Source organism: Acinonyx jubatus, chromosome B4 (genome assembly GCF_027475565.1).
Source record: "Acinonyx jubatus isolate Ajub_Pintada_27869175 chromosome B4, VMU_Ajub_asm_v1.0, whole genome shotgun sequence".
In the NCBI taxonomy this organism is placed as follows: domain Eukaryota; kingdom Metazoa; phylum Chordata; class Mammalia; order Carnivora; family Felidae; genus Acinonyx; species Acinonyx jubatus.
Window position 1 is genome coordinate 74,232,414 of NC_069387.1, and position 15,116 is coordinate 74,247,529.

Genomic DNA, 15,116 nt, shown 5'->3' on the forward strand with positions numbered 1-15,116 from the left:
TCATCTATTAAAGCCAAAAAACAAAACCTATACAACCCACCATGCACATTTTAATAACACACACACAATCTCTTTATCTCCTCTGAATAGTTGAAGCTGAGTGACTTGGGGGTAGGTGGGTGGTAGGAGATCCTTGGACCCATTGGACTAGACCACAGAGGGAGGGGAGAAGGTGCCCTCGCAAAGCACTTTCCAGGTTAAGTCCAGCCTGAGGAGGAGCTAGGGGTGGAAAGAGGAGAATTGGTTCTCCCCAAATTAGCTCCCTCTGAAATGGGGACAAGTAGAGGGTCAGCTGAACAGAGAGAGAGACAGAGAGAGAGAGAGAGAGAGAGAGAGAGAGAAGTCTTCCAAGATCCCCAGGGGATGGGAGGATTGGGGGAGGGCCTCCAGGACACCCCCCCCCCCCAGGGGAGGGGATGTAAAAGAAGGGCTGAGAAGGACGGTGGAGCCCCCTTGATCTTAACGGTTCTGCTGAGGGGAAGTTAGGGACTCCTGTCATTCAGCATCAGGGTGGGTCTGTCTCGGAGAAGGGGTCGGCCTCCCCCTCCCCTTTAGCTGCAGTCTTTGGTGTGGAGAAGAGTCCAGCCTGGGGGTGTTGGGGGTGTGGAGGAACCAATGAGAGACCGATCCGCTTAGAAGGGTGCAAGAAGAGAGCTGGCTGGGGCTACACCCCTGCTCCCCCCCTACCCCGCCAGAACTTGGGCTTGTCCTGTTTGACGTGCCCGCCGAAGGGGGTGGAGGGGGTACTGGCCCGAGCAGCAGTCCCGCGACTCTGTACTCCCTGCTGCCCAGGCCTGGCCGGATAGCTGCTGGGCTCAGCGGGGGCGCCCCTGGAGACCAACATGGAGGTAGGAGCTGGGTAGGGCCCCAGAGAAGCCAAGTGTCTCAAAGGAATCCTACGGGGTGAAGATAGAGTGCAGCCTGGAGTCCCATACTCGGGGGTGGGGGGCGGAGGTGGGACCGCAGTTCTTGGAAAGAGGAGAAGGAGAGGGGTTCGTCCTAGGCTTGGGGGGGGGGGGGGGTCTGGCTCTGAGCTGCGCCCCCTCCGCTCGGACCTGGACAGCGCCTCCTGCTGGGAGGGCCGGACGGCAGCTGGTCGACAGACAGGACCCCCGGCGGGTGCCGCCACCTGGAGGGCGTGTGCGGCCACCCCGCGAGCGAGCCTAGGGGGCGCTGCAGCCGGGCGGGGAGGAGCCGCCTCGCCTAGCCCTGCGCCTTCGCGGGCTGAGTTCCGCGACGCCGGAACCCAGGAGAGAGGAGAGACCTTAGAGACTCCGGGGCGCGCTGGAGACCCAGGGTCTGGGCCGGGGACGGGTGGCTGGACGTGGCTTTCCCGGACCCCGGGGTAGGGGGGCGCCTTGCCGCGGGGGCTAGCGAGTCGCACACGAGCATTTCTCCCTTGGATCCTGTCCCCTGCTGAGGTCGGGGTGGACGCCGCCGCCGGGAGCGCCGGCGCCTGGTTTCCTACGGCGCACGGAGCAGGGGCCGGGAGGGACTAGAACCTTCCGCCTAGAGCTCCGGGGTCCGGGCAGCCCCTTCTGCCTACGGCGGTGGGGGCTCCAGAGTCCCTACCTTTTCTGGGGGCCGGGTTGAGGAGGAAGGAGGAGGCAGAGAAGGGAGGCGAGAAGTGGGGATGGAAGGACAGTGGGAGGCACCCAGATAAACAGCGAACAGGGACCGTAGAGAGGAGGAAGAAGAGACGGAAATGGAGAGAGCAGGACTGAAAGGTGACTGGAGAGGGAGAGTGACAGAGGCGGCGAGAAAGGAAGGGAGAGGGAAGGAGAGGGAGGGAAGGAGGAGGAAAGGGGGAGGGAACCCGGAGAGAGGGACACGAGCCGGCAGCGAGCCCGGCGGGCGTGGGGCGAGGCGAGGCGTGCAGGCGGGAGCCAGTGTGCAGAGCAGCGCCCGGGTCCTGCTCCCGCCTCGGAGCCCCTGGCCCGGGGGAGGGGGAAAGACCGCTAGCCCGGTCTATGTCTTTTTCTGACTCCAGTGCAACCTTCCTGCTGAATGAGGTAAACGCGGGCCCCCTCCCCAGTGGGTGGGAGGAGAGCCCCACTCCAAGCTAGGAGGAGGGCCCTCATTTGGGGGAGACTGCAGTGATGGGGAGGGAGGAAGATCGAGGAGGTGAGGCTGAGGGTGGAAGAGGCGGGCAAGAAAGGAGGGAGCAGTCAGAGCTGGCAGCTTCTAAGCACTGGGATTGGGACGGGAGGGGAAGACTGCCTGGGGAGCCAAAAAAGGAGCTAGATGAAAGGACGGAGATAAGAGGGATTCACCAAGCTCCCCTGGTGCCCCTTTCCAGGCTCCCTGAGGGCGGCCTAGCAGCTAGAATGCTGGGGGTTTGGGCTTGGTCCATCTTAAAGACTGCTGAGGAGAAGGACTTCCCAGAGGTACTGGCTCCTGCCTCAGTTTCCCCATTCAATGCAGAGGGATTAGGATCTGCCAGCTTCCTGGTGCACTTACAGGAGAAGCTGGAATGTATTCCGGAGGCTCCCAAGTACTCCCACTCCCAAACTTGGTTATTCAGGCTTCTCCCCGGTGTCCTGCTTCCATACCTTGGGTGCCAGGCAGCTACCAGCCTAACAGCTCTCTCCTACAAGGGAGGAGAGCAGAAATCCTCTTCTCCAATCCTCGAAACCGTTTTTTGTTTGTTTGTTTTGGTTTGGGTTGGGTTGGGGGTTTTTTGCCCTCAGCTCTCCTCTTATGCTCACCCCTGGAAAAGACAAGAGGTTAGGGGCCACGTAGATACTGACAGGCACATGTCTTATTTCAGGACAGGAAGTTGGCATGAGAACTGGAGCAGGCAGGTGTGGGTGAGATAAGAGATGCAAGGGGGCATTGAGTAACGACTCAGAGATAAGGGAAAGAGTGCGGCTCTGAAGCTCCTGTAAGACCCAAGGGATGGGCCCAGGTATGAAAGCTTGAACTCGTCTCCCGGGGCGGGGGGGCGGGGGGTTGGCACGGCAACTCATGCTTCAGAAGCAGACTTGGACACCATTGTCCCAGATGGGGATGAAAACAACAAGGTGTGTGAGGAAGGAGTGACGCTGATGGCAGGTCTGCTGTGTAACTACAATCCCCAGGACCCCCTGGTGGCGGAGAGAGTCACAAAAGGAGAGATCAGGAGAGTAGATCCAGGGATGGGAAGAGAAGCAGATGCCCCAGCAGCTGTCGTCATTGGAATTATCACCCAGGAGAGAGCGCCTTGAGAGTCTTATTCTTTCACACCTCATGGCTCCTTTCTGCCCTTCTGGAAAAAACAGAAGGAACTGAAGAGGCAGAGAATAAAAGAGGAGGAGACAAGGAGTTCTGAGGAACTAGAAAGAGGGGGCACAGAAGTAAAAAGACAGTGTCTGGGAACTGGCACTACCAGAGAATCCAACGTATAACCAATCCCCAAACGGTGCTGGACTCAGGAGAGAACTGTGAAAGCCGACGGCCTCCCCCAGCAGTGCCTGGCCAGCTTGTAAGGCTCCAACAAAGTTGTCTGCCAAATCCAGCCGCAGGAAGATGCTAAGCAGGGCTGGGCTGCACCACTCACAGGGGCAGACAGACTAAAGGCAGGCTAAAGATAGTCTTAAGATGAGGCCCCTTCTCTCCTTCTTTCTTGTCAATGGAACATGAAAAATTGACATAAATGGGGAAGCCAGTTGGGTTAGGTGGACTTCCTCTCTCCCATGCGCAATGCTTCTCCCATAGATCTCGTCAAACTGGGTCAGCTTTGGTTTTCTGACTCCCCTGTAGCTCAGGAAGGTAAAGCAACGAACAGATTTCCTGATTCACCCTCCTGGGTGTGAGAAACAGGGACTGGAGAAGGAATGAGCCCAGAAAGGCTCCAAGTGTAACCAAGTGTAACCCTCTTTCTAAATCTCACATCCCCCTCGTGGTGGAGTTAGGGCAGGTAGACAATCAAAATCCAAAGGAATAATGTTGCTCAGGAGATGGAAGAAAGGAGGGCGCTCCAATGGGTGGATCTTTGGGGAAGTTTATCTAAGATAAGGGCTGCTGCTCTGTCTCTAACCTCACATCTCAGTTCTCCTTGGAAGGAAACTGGTACAGCGTGGTACTGTGGCTCCAACCAGGATCCCGGCCACCCCACCCCCATCCTTTCTCTAAGGAGGGAATCTGGCCTTACACTAGTGACTCGGTAGTCTTGCCCTTAACCCTCCCAACCCCAGTGTGGCCGGTATCCCACCTTCTGTTCCAGCCCCGCCAATCCCCGTACCTCCACCCTCCGGTTTCTCTCCCCCTCCCTTTAGGCTCACCTAAAACAGCCCCTCCCTCCCCCAGTTCCCACGGATGCCTTGGCAATGCATGGCACAGTCCTTGGCAAGGAGGCGAGCAAGGGAACCCCCCCCCCCCGAGTCCTGGCCAGACTAGGATGGAATCTAATCGCGCAACAGGTGTGGGGCGGTCGGACCCAAAACCCCAGTTGCATGGGTTGGGCGATGTGGCCCTTTGCTCCAGGGTCCCAGCACGGGGGGTCGGGGAGGGGGGGAGGAGCCCGAGCACCTGCTGGGGTAGGGGCTACTTTCACGCATTGGCTTGGGCTCGTCAAACCCATTCCTCCCCAGTACCACTGCGGAGGTTTCTTTCGGAGTCTCTGGGCCGCCAGGGCCTAGACACGCGGCCCTCTCACCTGGGGCCCCTCCCCCTTCTGCCGCCCGTCCCCAGCCCCCGCCCCGCCTCTCCGATCTCCCCCAGTCTCTCCAATTTCCTGTCTCCCCCTTTCCTCTCTCTCTGCCTCGATCCCTCCTTTCTCTGTCTCCGGCCTCTAAGCCACCTGCGCCCTCGGCTTTCACGGCTTGGGTCCCATCTCCGCGCCCCCTCCCCTCCCCCGCTCCAGCCCTTTGTTTCCCGGCGGAGTATTTCCTGGGTTGCTGAGCGTCTCTGTCTCCGCATCTCTCCTCGCCCCGCCTCCTCCCAGCCTAGATCCGCCCCGCCCGCAGTCTCTCCTCCCCTTCCTCCCCGCGGCCCCTCTGCCCCATAGGTGCTTGGGGACCCACCTTCTCCCCGGCTGCGGCCGGCCACCCTCTCCAGGCCCGGTCTCGGGCTCCCCGGGTGGCCGGCGCCCCCCACCGCCACCCCCGCCTGCTCCCGAGGAGGGGGTCAGGTGGGCGGGCACTATTGTTGTAGGAGCCGGCGCCAGATTCCTCAGCCGCGCTCGGGGTGGAACCGGCAGGGTTTGGGGGGGTGGGGTGGGGGGAGCGGTGATTTGAGCTCCGAGCAGCTGGTCTTCGCGGCTCGCTCTCTCCTTCGCGCTCTGTCGCTCTCCGCCGCCGCCCGCAGGGCTGCGGGGCTCGGTGGCATCTCTCGGGTGCGGCCCGCTGTCCTCGCCCCTGCCTCCGGGCTGCTCCCGCCCCCGGCGCCGCGCGCTCCCCCCAGCTCGGACTCCCCCATGTATGACGACTCCTACGTGCCCGGGTTTGAGGACTCGGAGGCGGTGAGTGCCCACGGTGAGGGTGGGGGTGGGGAAGTTGGGGTGACTCCTCTTCTCCCTTGGACCCTTCCCCTCTTCATTACTTTGAAAAACGCCTCAGTGGAGGGGCAGGGCCAGTAGGGGGGGCGCTCCTGAAAAGTGGGGAGATGAATTTCCATGCCCAAAGCTCCCCAGGACTCCAGTCCTAGACCAAGGGGTATCGGGTGTGCGCATGGCGGGGGGTAGTGTGGGGGAAAGGCTCGAGCAGGTGGCCCCGAAGCCCAGGACTAAAGGGTAGAGGGAGGAAGGGCTGGAGACTGAGGGCATAGAGGCTGTAGAGAGGGCACACGCAGTGTCTGGAGTTCCCAAAGAAGGATTGACTGGGTCTGAACACAACAGCTACTGGAGAAGCTGAGGCTTTAGGGGAGGAGGACAATTCAGACCAAGTAAAGGACAAATTTAGAGAGCCTGGGATAACAGAGAATCAGGTACCAGCCTCAAAAGGATCATAAACTTGAGGACCTCCATTATTCCCTTCTGCTGCCCATCCCTGAGCATTGCCTTATTTCCTCACCCTGCCTGCAGCACAGCTTCTCTCCCAGGCTGGAAACTAGGCACCTGGCACATGGGTGGGCCAGCTGACTGAGCCCCATCCATTCCACGCCTCCTGCTGGGGTGTCCTCAGAGCAGTGGGCTTCCTGAGCTCCTGCTCAGCATGGAGGGCCTAGAGGTGAGGCCAGAGGGGCTGAGGGCCTGGGGATGGAGAGGAAGCTCTTTGCTCAGAGAACCAGGCAACTGATAAATATTTAATTCTCCTCTTTGCTTTTATCTCCTGACCCACTGAGACAAATCAGCTCATTAGGCAGTGATTCCCGGAGCTCAGAGAGCAGGGAGAGTGCCTGGAAAGATGGGGCAAGGATGGGCGGCAGCTTCTCTGTCCCTTCTCCGAAACATGCTGCATGAAGGTCTCCTTAGGAGAGGACCACTAGATGGCTTGGAAGGGGTCCCCGATAGGTGTGGAGGGCAGACCACTCTGGTCAAAGGGGGAGTATTTGGGTTTTCTCCCATCTCTTGCTGCCAGGCCCACGATACATGAGTTCTAGGGCTCAGGATAGGCAGCTCTCAGTCCTTTTCTGGGACTGGGCTCCTGCTGGGCCCAATTCCCCATTGGGCCTCTGGGGCTAATTACATTGCAGCTAGAGCAGATGATTTTCAAGGCTCTGGTGGACACCTCTTTCTGACAGTTGAAGGGACAGCTGGCATGGCCCAGGGTGCCAAGGTGAGCTTGAGAATGAACCTCTCGGAGGGGCTGGAGGGCCCTAGAAGGTTCTTCCCGTCCCTGGCAAGAAGGCAAGGGCTGTTGCAAGGTGAAGACTGACATGTGGATGTGTTGGGGGCAGCCTGCTACCCCCTTGCTCGCTCCCCACCCCTCTCTGGTTCCTGGATCACCCTCCCCCCGCTTCCCTTTCTCTTGCTTGGCTCCTTGCTCTCCCTGAGGCCCCCTCTGAAGCAGTAGGAGGGAGATCAGGCTCTAAATAAATCCACCGGCTCATCTCCCTCCTCTTCTTCCCCCGTGCCAGGCAAGAGTGGAGCTGCAGCCTGCCCACACACTCACCAGGCAAGGGGGGCACCACCAGGGCACTGTGCCAACTCCTGGCAGCTCCAAAGTACTGGGCCTCTGGCTGTTTTGGCATAACAGGGGTTGGGGGAGGCAAGACCCCAGAGTACCCTTGGCAGGGCAGCCCTGGCCTCCCAAGTGATACCAGGGCACGAAGGATGCACCTATCCTTGGGTCCTGCTCTGAGGACTTGGGAATAATGGAGAGGGGGTTCCATCGTGAGCACAACTCCTTAAACATTTAGGGGAAGATCCTATGATTCCCATTCTGAGGTGAGAGGCCAGGTGACCCAGATGTTCCAGGCAGGGACATTAAGATCACTAAATTAGGCCAAGAGCCTGTGGAGCAAAGGTCAGAATCCTCTTCCTGCACAGGCCTGGACATCTAGAAGGCATCTGATACCTACTCATCAAAGTGAGTTGTCATCCCGCCTTGCCTCTTCCCTCCTTTCCCATTGGTCCCTGCTCGCATTAGACAGCTGTCTCCTGTGCCTAAGACCCCTGAAAGGAGATCCCCCCCACTCTGTTGACAGCACAAAGGTTCTTCCCGAGGCTCAGCCGCTCTTTCTCCTGCTGCCAAGCCAGCCTTATTTTGTTCTCAAGAGAGATGGGGAACAGCAGGCAGACTCTACTCCTCTATAAAATGAAAGACTTTTTCCCTTTGTGCTCTCTTCATGCCTTCCATCTACCACAGACATTGTGTTTCCTTAGGCTCAAGGCTCCAGGCTGATATCAAGCTGACCAGCCCTCTTGCCGATGCTGGGGCTGGGGCCGAGGGGCAGGGTGGTACGTGAGTTTGTCTTCCCCACTGATACTCTGGCTTCTGCTGCCTTCTGTAAGTGCTCATGCACAGTGAGCTTGAAGGAATGTTCCTCAGCCTGAGAACATTCTAAAACCTACACACACACACACACACACACACACGCACACACACTCCCACATGGACCCCTTAGCCAGACTCCTACCTTATCTGTGCCACCTGCACTTCAGAACTGATGGAAATGACGCTTCAAGCCTCTGATCATAAAGAGTGGAGACTGAGACAGAAAACAAAAGATTCCCTTTCCCCTAGTCTGACAGGGAAACCCAGACATCCTGACTTCTATCCTCCTGTCCTAAGGTCCAGCTTTCCTTCCTCATTTGCGCATCTCCCTCTTGGTGAGCTCTACAACCCTCCAAACATACCCCCTTCCTATTCGCAGGACTCAGAGACTCTCCCGGCTCAGGTTACTAGAGACCCTGTCCCTACATCCATCCCCAGGGTCCTCCGCTGGGTTGCCTGGCACTGACAGCGCCTTCCTTCAGGGCTGATATCCTCTTGGGGAAGGGCTGGGGAGATACAGGCCATATGGTGTGGCTGAGCCTCACTGGGGCCCAGGGAGACAGCTTTGTGTTGCCTTTTCAGTCTGTCTTGTTTGCTGCCCACACCTGGCCAGTTGCCCCAGCAGGTGTAAGGGGAAAGAAAGTGGGGGTGGGGAGAGAGGAAGTGACTTCCAGGAGTTGGCAGCACCGTGTCTTCCTCTTCACCCCGGAAGGGTAGGCACCTGGGGAGAGGAGATCGAAGGGGGTAGATGGCTCTGTCCTGACACCCAGGAGAGAGTGCCACGCCAACCAGTGTCTCTTGACTGTTCCCAGCTGACTGTACTGCTGCCACGCATTTTAAAGGGATAAGGCCCAGGATGCTTTGCAGGCTGATGTGAACAACAGGGCTGGGTCTCCTAGATCCAGAATCATCTCCAATATATCATCTGCAGTACGTCTCCCTTCACTCTGCCCCAGAGGCCAGGGTAGAGGAGAGGAAAGGGAGGAAGGAGGAAAGTGAAGGCTCTGTTCAGAGCCGCAGTATTAATGGGCTTGTGGGGAGGGGCCCCAATCTTAGCACGTATGGATTGGGCTGGCTTTCCTGCAGCCCCAGAAGCACTGGGGCCCTTCTCAGGGAGATGAGAGGGACCACCGGGGTCCAGCACGGACATGGACAGGCTGGGATCAGTGGAGCCTCTGCTGTAGGGTTTAGAGGATGCCTGTAGTGCCCAGCGGTCACAACCTCTCCCCCATGCCAGGGTTCAGCCGACTCCTATACCAGCCGCCCATCTCTGGACTCAGACGTCTCCCTGGAGGAGGACCGGGAGAGTGCCCGGCGGGAAGTGGAGAGCCAGGCTCAGCAGCAGCTTGAAAGGGCCAAGGTATCAACTTGGGCTGGCAGGCTAGGCTGGGCTGGGTGGAAACTTGGGGTGGGTCCTAAGTCCCCAGGGGTCAGTGGGCAGGATGCTCATGAGTGTGAAAGAGTGTGTGTGTCATGGGCGTCCTGCTGGGGCCTCCGCCCTCTACTGATGGGGCATTGAAACTAGAAGGGGTGCTGTGAGGCTCCCCTCATTTGCACTGATGGCCAAATTCCCTAGCACAAACCTGTGGCATTTGCTGTGAGGACCAATGTCAGCTACTGTGGCGTACTGGACGAGGAGTGCCCAGTCCAGGGCTCTGGAGTCAACTTCGAGGCCAAAGATTTTCTGCATATTAAAGAGGTGACCAGCCCCAACCCCCAAAGAGGAGCCACCTAATCCCCCTGCTCGTGCCCTAGCTCCCCTGCCTCTTACTTCAGTCTTAGTCTATGAACAGGTCCCCAGATTCCTCAGCTCTTATCCAGAACACATACCCATACGCCCCTCATATCTACAACCCAGTCCCTAGGGCCTCCATCCGTCTGAGACCTGGCTTGGGCCTCAGTCTCCATACGTGTAAAGTGAGCAGTTAGATGAGTTGCCTCTTAGGTTACCTGTGACATCGGTGATGCCTTGCACGGAAATCTTGGGTGGCTCAAACCTGGCTGCCCTTCCCTCTGGCACCTTCTCCTGCCCTCCTCCTTTTGTGCTGCCTTCCTCAGACCGCTCTCTGAATGCCTCCTTGGCTCCTTCACATTGAAGAGCCAGGACTGAGGCCTGGGCGCCTCCTCTCACCGCCCCTTCCCCCAGAAGTACAGCAATGACTGGTGGATCGGGAGGCTAGTGAAAGAGGGTGGGGACATTGCCTTCATCCCCAGCCCCCAGCGCCTGGAGAGCATCCGGCTCAAGCAGGAGCAGAAGGCCAGGTGAGAGCAGGGTTTGTGACTCAATAAACGTACCCCCAGACACATGTACTTTACCCGCAGCACGCATTAACACCGCACAAATATGAAAGCCAACACGCATAAGTACACCTGTCACACACGTGCGCCTCCCTCGCTAGTTAAGATGTAAGGAAATGTATACGACAGTGAAATAATGTGTAGAAAATGCATTCACACAGAAGCTTATTGACCTCCCTTTCTGCTCTCAGGAGATCTGGGAACCCCTCCAGCCTGAGTGACATTGGCAACCGACGCTCCCCTCCGCCATCTCTAGGTAGCCTCCCCCCAACCCACCCATCTTGGGTAGGTGGGTAACTAAGACACAGGGAGAAAGGGAGCTTGTTCCCAGGTGAGCTGTGTGGCAGGGGGTTGGTGGAGGGACCAAAAGAGCTCGGAGAAACCCAGTGTCTCCCTTGGGGAAGGGAATAAATACCATGCCCCCAGGGCTTTTCCCCCTTCACCAACTTTAATCTTTTATTTCCTTTTCCAAAAAGCCAAGCAGAAGCAAAAGCAGGTGAGTCAAGGAAGGGACCTGGGCTGGGGGGGCTCATGGCTTATGGCTGTGGGGACAGGTTTCTGGGCAGTCCTTATTGGAAGGGCAAGAGAACAGAGAGGGGAGGGAGCCCAGAACTTCTGGATCTGCCCTGCACCAGTCAGGCATAGGGCAGGCGACAGGGCCATGGCTTTGCCTGACCCTGGGTCCATTCTGCAGGCAGAACACGTTCCCCCATATGATGTGGTGCCCTCCATGCGGCCTGTGGTGTTGGTGGGACCCTCTCTGAAAGGTTATGAGGTGAGAGAAGGCCCCTGACCCCAAAGGGTTGCCTCTACCCAGCCTGCCGTGGGAAGACCACAGGGACAGTGGGAGGGGTGTTCTACCCCCACCAGGTTTGTGTGTGGAGGGGGCGGGCTCCAGGGCCATGCCTAGGGAAGCTGCCCCTGCGCAAGAGGGCCCCAGTCAATCCCATGCCTTTCCCCTCACCCCTGCCACCCAGGTCACGGACATGATGCAGAAGGCTCTGTTCGACTTCCTCAAACATAGATTTGATGGCAGGTAAGTTGTTCTGGCCTCAGGTGGCATGAGAACCAGGGAGATCATTATCTCCTTCCAGGTGCCTGTAGCAAGGTCTTTTCTAAAGAGAAACTCAGTGGGACCTGGGTAAGGAGAAGCCTAAGGCTTGGGATTTAGAGGTGGGCTGTGATTCTCCACCGCCACCCCAGGATCTCCATCACCCGCGTCACAGCTGACCTCTCACTGGCAAAGCGATCTGTGCTCAACAATCCTGGCAAGAGGACCATCATTGAGCGTTCCTCCGCCCGCTCCAGCATTGGTGAGAAGTCCTGGTCTCCTGCTTCTCCACCCACTCAAGCCTTAGTGAGACCCTTTCTCCTACCTCTCCCTTCCCCGGCACCTGCAGTCTTGCCCAGCTTCTCTACCCGCCCCAGGACTGGCAAGAACCGCCCCAGTCTCCCCGGTTCTCCGTTTCACTGCTTGCCTGCACCTTGATGAATATACCCTCTCCCTCCGATTCCTTCCCGTCCACCACCGCGGAGCGCTCCCACGGCCCCAAGGGACTAAGAAGTAGGTGGAGCCCCGCGGTGAGCGCCATGGCCCACTTGCCCCCTCCCGCAGCGGAAGTACAGAGTGAGATCGAGCGCATATTCGAGCTGGCAAAATCTCTGCAGCTGGTAGTGCTGGATGCCGACACCATCAACCACCCGGCACAGCTGGCCAAGACCTCCTTGGCCCCCATCATCGTTTTTGTCAAAGTATCCTCACCAAAGGTACCTCAACGGCGATGGAGGAGGCCCACGGGGCTGCCCTCCCAGAACGCGGTACACCTCTGCCTGATCCCTGCCCGAGGGCTCCTGAGTTCCCTTTTCCTGCTGCCCCCTTCTGAATCATCCTCACCTGCTGCTGATGCTGTAGCACAAGTGGGGGACATGCCGGGTTCTCTCTAGGCCCAGCCCTGCCCTTCCTCCTCAGGTCCTCCAGCGTCTCATCCGCTCCCGGGGGAAGTCACAGATGAAGCACCTGACTGTACAGATGATGGCATATGACAAGCTGGTTCAGTGCCCACCAGTGAGTGCCTGGGTCAGCTACTCCTGTGCCCACTCTAGCTTTTCCAGGGCGGGGGAGTGAGGGAGACGGTTGGGGGGGTGCTGCTACCAAGAGGCAGCCAACGTTCCCCCTCTCCCTCTCTTCCCCAGGAGTCATTTGATGTGATTCTGGATGAGAACCAGCTGGAGGATGCGTGTGAGCACCTGGCCGAATACCTAGAGGTTTACTGGAGGGCCACCCACCACCCGGCCCCCGGCCCTGGACTTTTGGGCCCTCCCAGTGCCATCCCCGGACTTCAGGTACTCGTTTGCAGTGGGCACAGGTGCTCAGGCTGAACCCGCCAAAGTACTGCCTGCTCCTGGCCCAGGCGATTGTCCTTGGCCTCCAGCTTGAAGGCCGAAGGATCGGAGAACTCAGCTGTGCTATACAGAGCCAGGGCAGATGGGGGAAGGAACTTCCTGATGAGAGAGGGAATAAATCAGTAAGGTGGGTAATCAGAGGTTACTTTTCTGGGTTCAAAAGAAACACTCTCTTTAGCTTAGTCTGTCTTGACAGCAGAGCCTGAATTTTGCAGGAATCAAAAGCTCCCGTTTTCCATGTCTCACGTGGAAGATGCCTCTCCCTCCTTCCTTGCACTGTTTCCTGTATCCAGGAACTGAGAGTCGAGGGGGCAGAATGGCCCCCACCCAGTTAGAGGTGGGAGGGAGGCCAAGGCGAGGTCTGCCCTGCCTACTTAGAGCTGTCCTGTTGCCCCCAGAACCAGCAGCTGCTGGGGGAGCGCGGCGAGGAGCACTCGCCGCTGGAGCGGGACAGCTTGATGCCCTCAGACGAGGCCAGCGAGAGCTCCCGCCAAGCCTGGACAGGGTCTTCGCAGCGTAGCTCCCGCCACCTGGAGGAGGACTATGCGGACGCCTACCAGGACCTGTACCAGCCTCACCGCCAACACACCTCGGGGCTGCCTAGCGCTAACGGGCACGACCCCCAAGACCGGCTCCTAGCCCAGGACTCGGAGCACAACCACAATGACCGGAACTGGCAGCGCAACCGGCCCTGGCCCAAGGACAGCTACTGACAGCCTCCTGCCGCCCTACCCTGGCAGGCACAGGCACAGCTGGCTGGGGTGCCCACTCCAGGCAGGTTGGAGTTAGACTGGCGTTAGGCTGGCACTAGGCTCAGCCCCCACAACCCCCTGCCCGGCCCCAGCTCCAGGGCTGCCTGTGGTCCCAAGGTTCTGGGAGAAGCAGGGAGCCAGCCCCCTTACCTCCTGGGCACAGTGACCCCCGTAGGCTCCCATTCCAGGTACTAGCTGCGTGTGCTGCACCCCCGGCACCTTCCTCTCCTGCACAAGAAGCTGCCCCACCGGCAGTGCCCTCAGGCCAGGATCCCCTTAGCAGGGGCCTTCCCACCAGACTCAGGGAAGGGATGCCCCCTCAGAGTGACAAGAGGGTGGGTGTGGGCAGCATGGCATGAGGAAGAAACGAGGCCCCTGAGCAGGCCCAAGTCCCGACAGTCGAGGCACTCAGGGGTTGTGCTTGGGGTCCGAGGTCCTCCGCTCGCCTCACTGCCACACATTCGAAGTGAGACAATCAGAGCCCGACAGGGTGGCACTCCCGTCCATCAGCTGGAGTGGGGCATCCAGACACAAGGCTGGAGCAGCAGGCAGGCTAGGCCGGGGCCAGAGGCCTCACAGCCAAAGCTCCTGCAGGGAAGGGTTCTCCTCGCCTGTTGGGAAAGCTTCTCAACATGTGACGGGACCAGAGACCAGGAACATGGTCACCCCGAATGGCAGACAGGAGCCAACCTGGACTGGGGGTTGGGAAGGGAGAGTGTGTATAGCAGAGGACGTATGGAACAGCTACAGGGGCCTCCTCGCCCCGCTCATTTTTTGCTCTTGCCTCCTGTCATTTCTGTTCTTGGCCCTCATGCCTCCTGGAGAACGTGGCCCCGACTTTATTCGCTGATTCATAGCTGCTGCTTGTTAAGTTAGGGTTAGGTGGGGAGAGATAGGACACAGTGGACAGCCCCCAGCAGCCCTGTCTACCTGACTACCCTTGCCTTATGGCTCTAACGTGTGACCTACAGAGCATGTTCCACAAGACCCCCACCTCACTGTCATCTCTAATAAACACCATGCACAGTCCTTCAGGCTCCTGTTCTGTGTCTGCCGGCTCAGGTGGCCAGGTTCCTCACAGCGCAGGCCAAGTCTAGAAGAGAGAAGTATCCCGGCCTCCTTTCTCTCACAAAGGACCCGCTGAGTGGGAAGGGCACGAGGACAGAGCTGCGGGAAGGACTGCACTCCTGGGCAGCCCCCTCATGCCCAGGTACCAGGAGGAAAACATTCAGCAGCACGGAAGGGACCTATTCCGGGAGGTGAGGAAGAAAAGGCTTAGTCACAGCCTTACACCGTCCCTGCCTCGGGTCGAAAAGACCCAAGAGTATTTCCAATTTGAACTCCATGCGCTTGCCCAGCTCTGCAGCCTTCTCCCCACAGCCTCGCTCCGTGGGCTCCAGCTCATCGCTCTTTAATGCCCCTAGTTCCCGTCTCCACCCCTCTCGTGAGCAGCGGGCTCAGCCACCAGGGAGCCACCAGCAAAGCTGCTGAAGACTAGGTGCCATCCAGCCGCTGGCACACCACAACAGGCCACAACTGGGCCCCACCTGCCCGTGTGGCACAACCGCTCTCCATTGTCACCCTTGTGCAAAGCTCCCCAGAGGGCGCGCGGGCAGGCAGGACTAGAAGTTAAGGGAGGCTACATCAGGCAGGCAAGGTGCACTCCGACCCTGCGGCCCTTCCATCTCCCCTCAACTGGCCGCCTGTAGATTCAGGCTCTCAGCTGAGGCCCCAGGAGCTTCTCTGGATGCGATTTTCTTTCATCTCCCAAGTCAGCCCACCGCGCCCAATGCTGTCCTCCTATCTC

The 15,116-nt window shown here is 58.8% G+C and overlaps 1 protein-coding gene across 2 annotated transcripts; it reads left to right on the forward strand.

Annotated features, from left to right (window-relative positions):
• Positions 1–1,854: 1,854 nt before the first annotated feature.
• Positions 1,855–14,338, forward strand: CACNB3 (calcium voltage-gated channel auxiliary subunit beta 3). 2 transcript variants are annotated; one of them, XM_027036020.2, is made up of 13 exons: positions 1,855–2,012; positions 9,094–9,216; positions 9,433–9,555; positions 10,003–10,118; positions 10,346–10,410; positions 10,631–10,650; positions 10,849–10,929; positions 11,132–11,190; positions 11,358–11,467; positions 11,770–11,921; positions 12,124–12,219; positions 12,348–12,497; positions 12,956–14,338. In XM_027036020.2, the coding sequence occupies exons 1-13, from the start codon at positions 1,971–1,973 to the stop codon at positions 13,268–13,270; spliced, it is 1,452 nt and encodes a 483-aa protein (XP_026891821.1). In that variant the 5' UTR covers positions 1,855–1,970; the 3' UTR covers positions 13,271–14,338. The 2 variants fall into 2 exon arrangements, with proteins under 2 accessions (XP_026891821.1, XP_026891820.1); XM_027036019.2 differs by lacking the exon at positions 1,855–2,012 and adding an exon at positions 4,694–5,440.
• Positions 14,339–15,116: the final 778 nt, after the last annotated feature.

What these genes read in the sequence shown, in the direction of transcription:
- CACNB3 (XM_027036019.2), top strand. Translation starts at nt 5,396, where the DNA reads ATGTATGACGACTCCTACGTGCCCGGGTTTGAGGACTCGGAGGCG. An exon ending in GGTTTGAGGACTCGGAGGCG is followed by an intron (nt 5,441 to 9,093) that starts GTGAGTGCCCAC and finishes CCCCCATGCCAG; the next exon opens with GGTTCAGCCGACTCCTATAC. An exon ending in CCTCTCTGAAAGGTTATGAG is followed by an intron (nt 10,930 to 11,131) that starts GTGAGAGAAGGC and finishes CCTGCCACCCAG; the next exon opens with GTCACGGACATGATGCAGAA.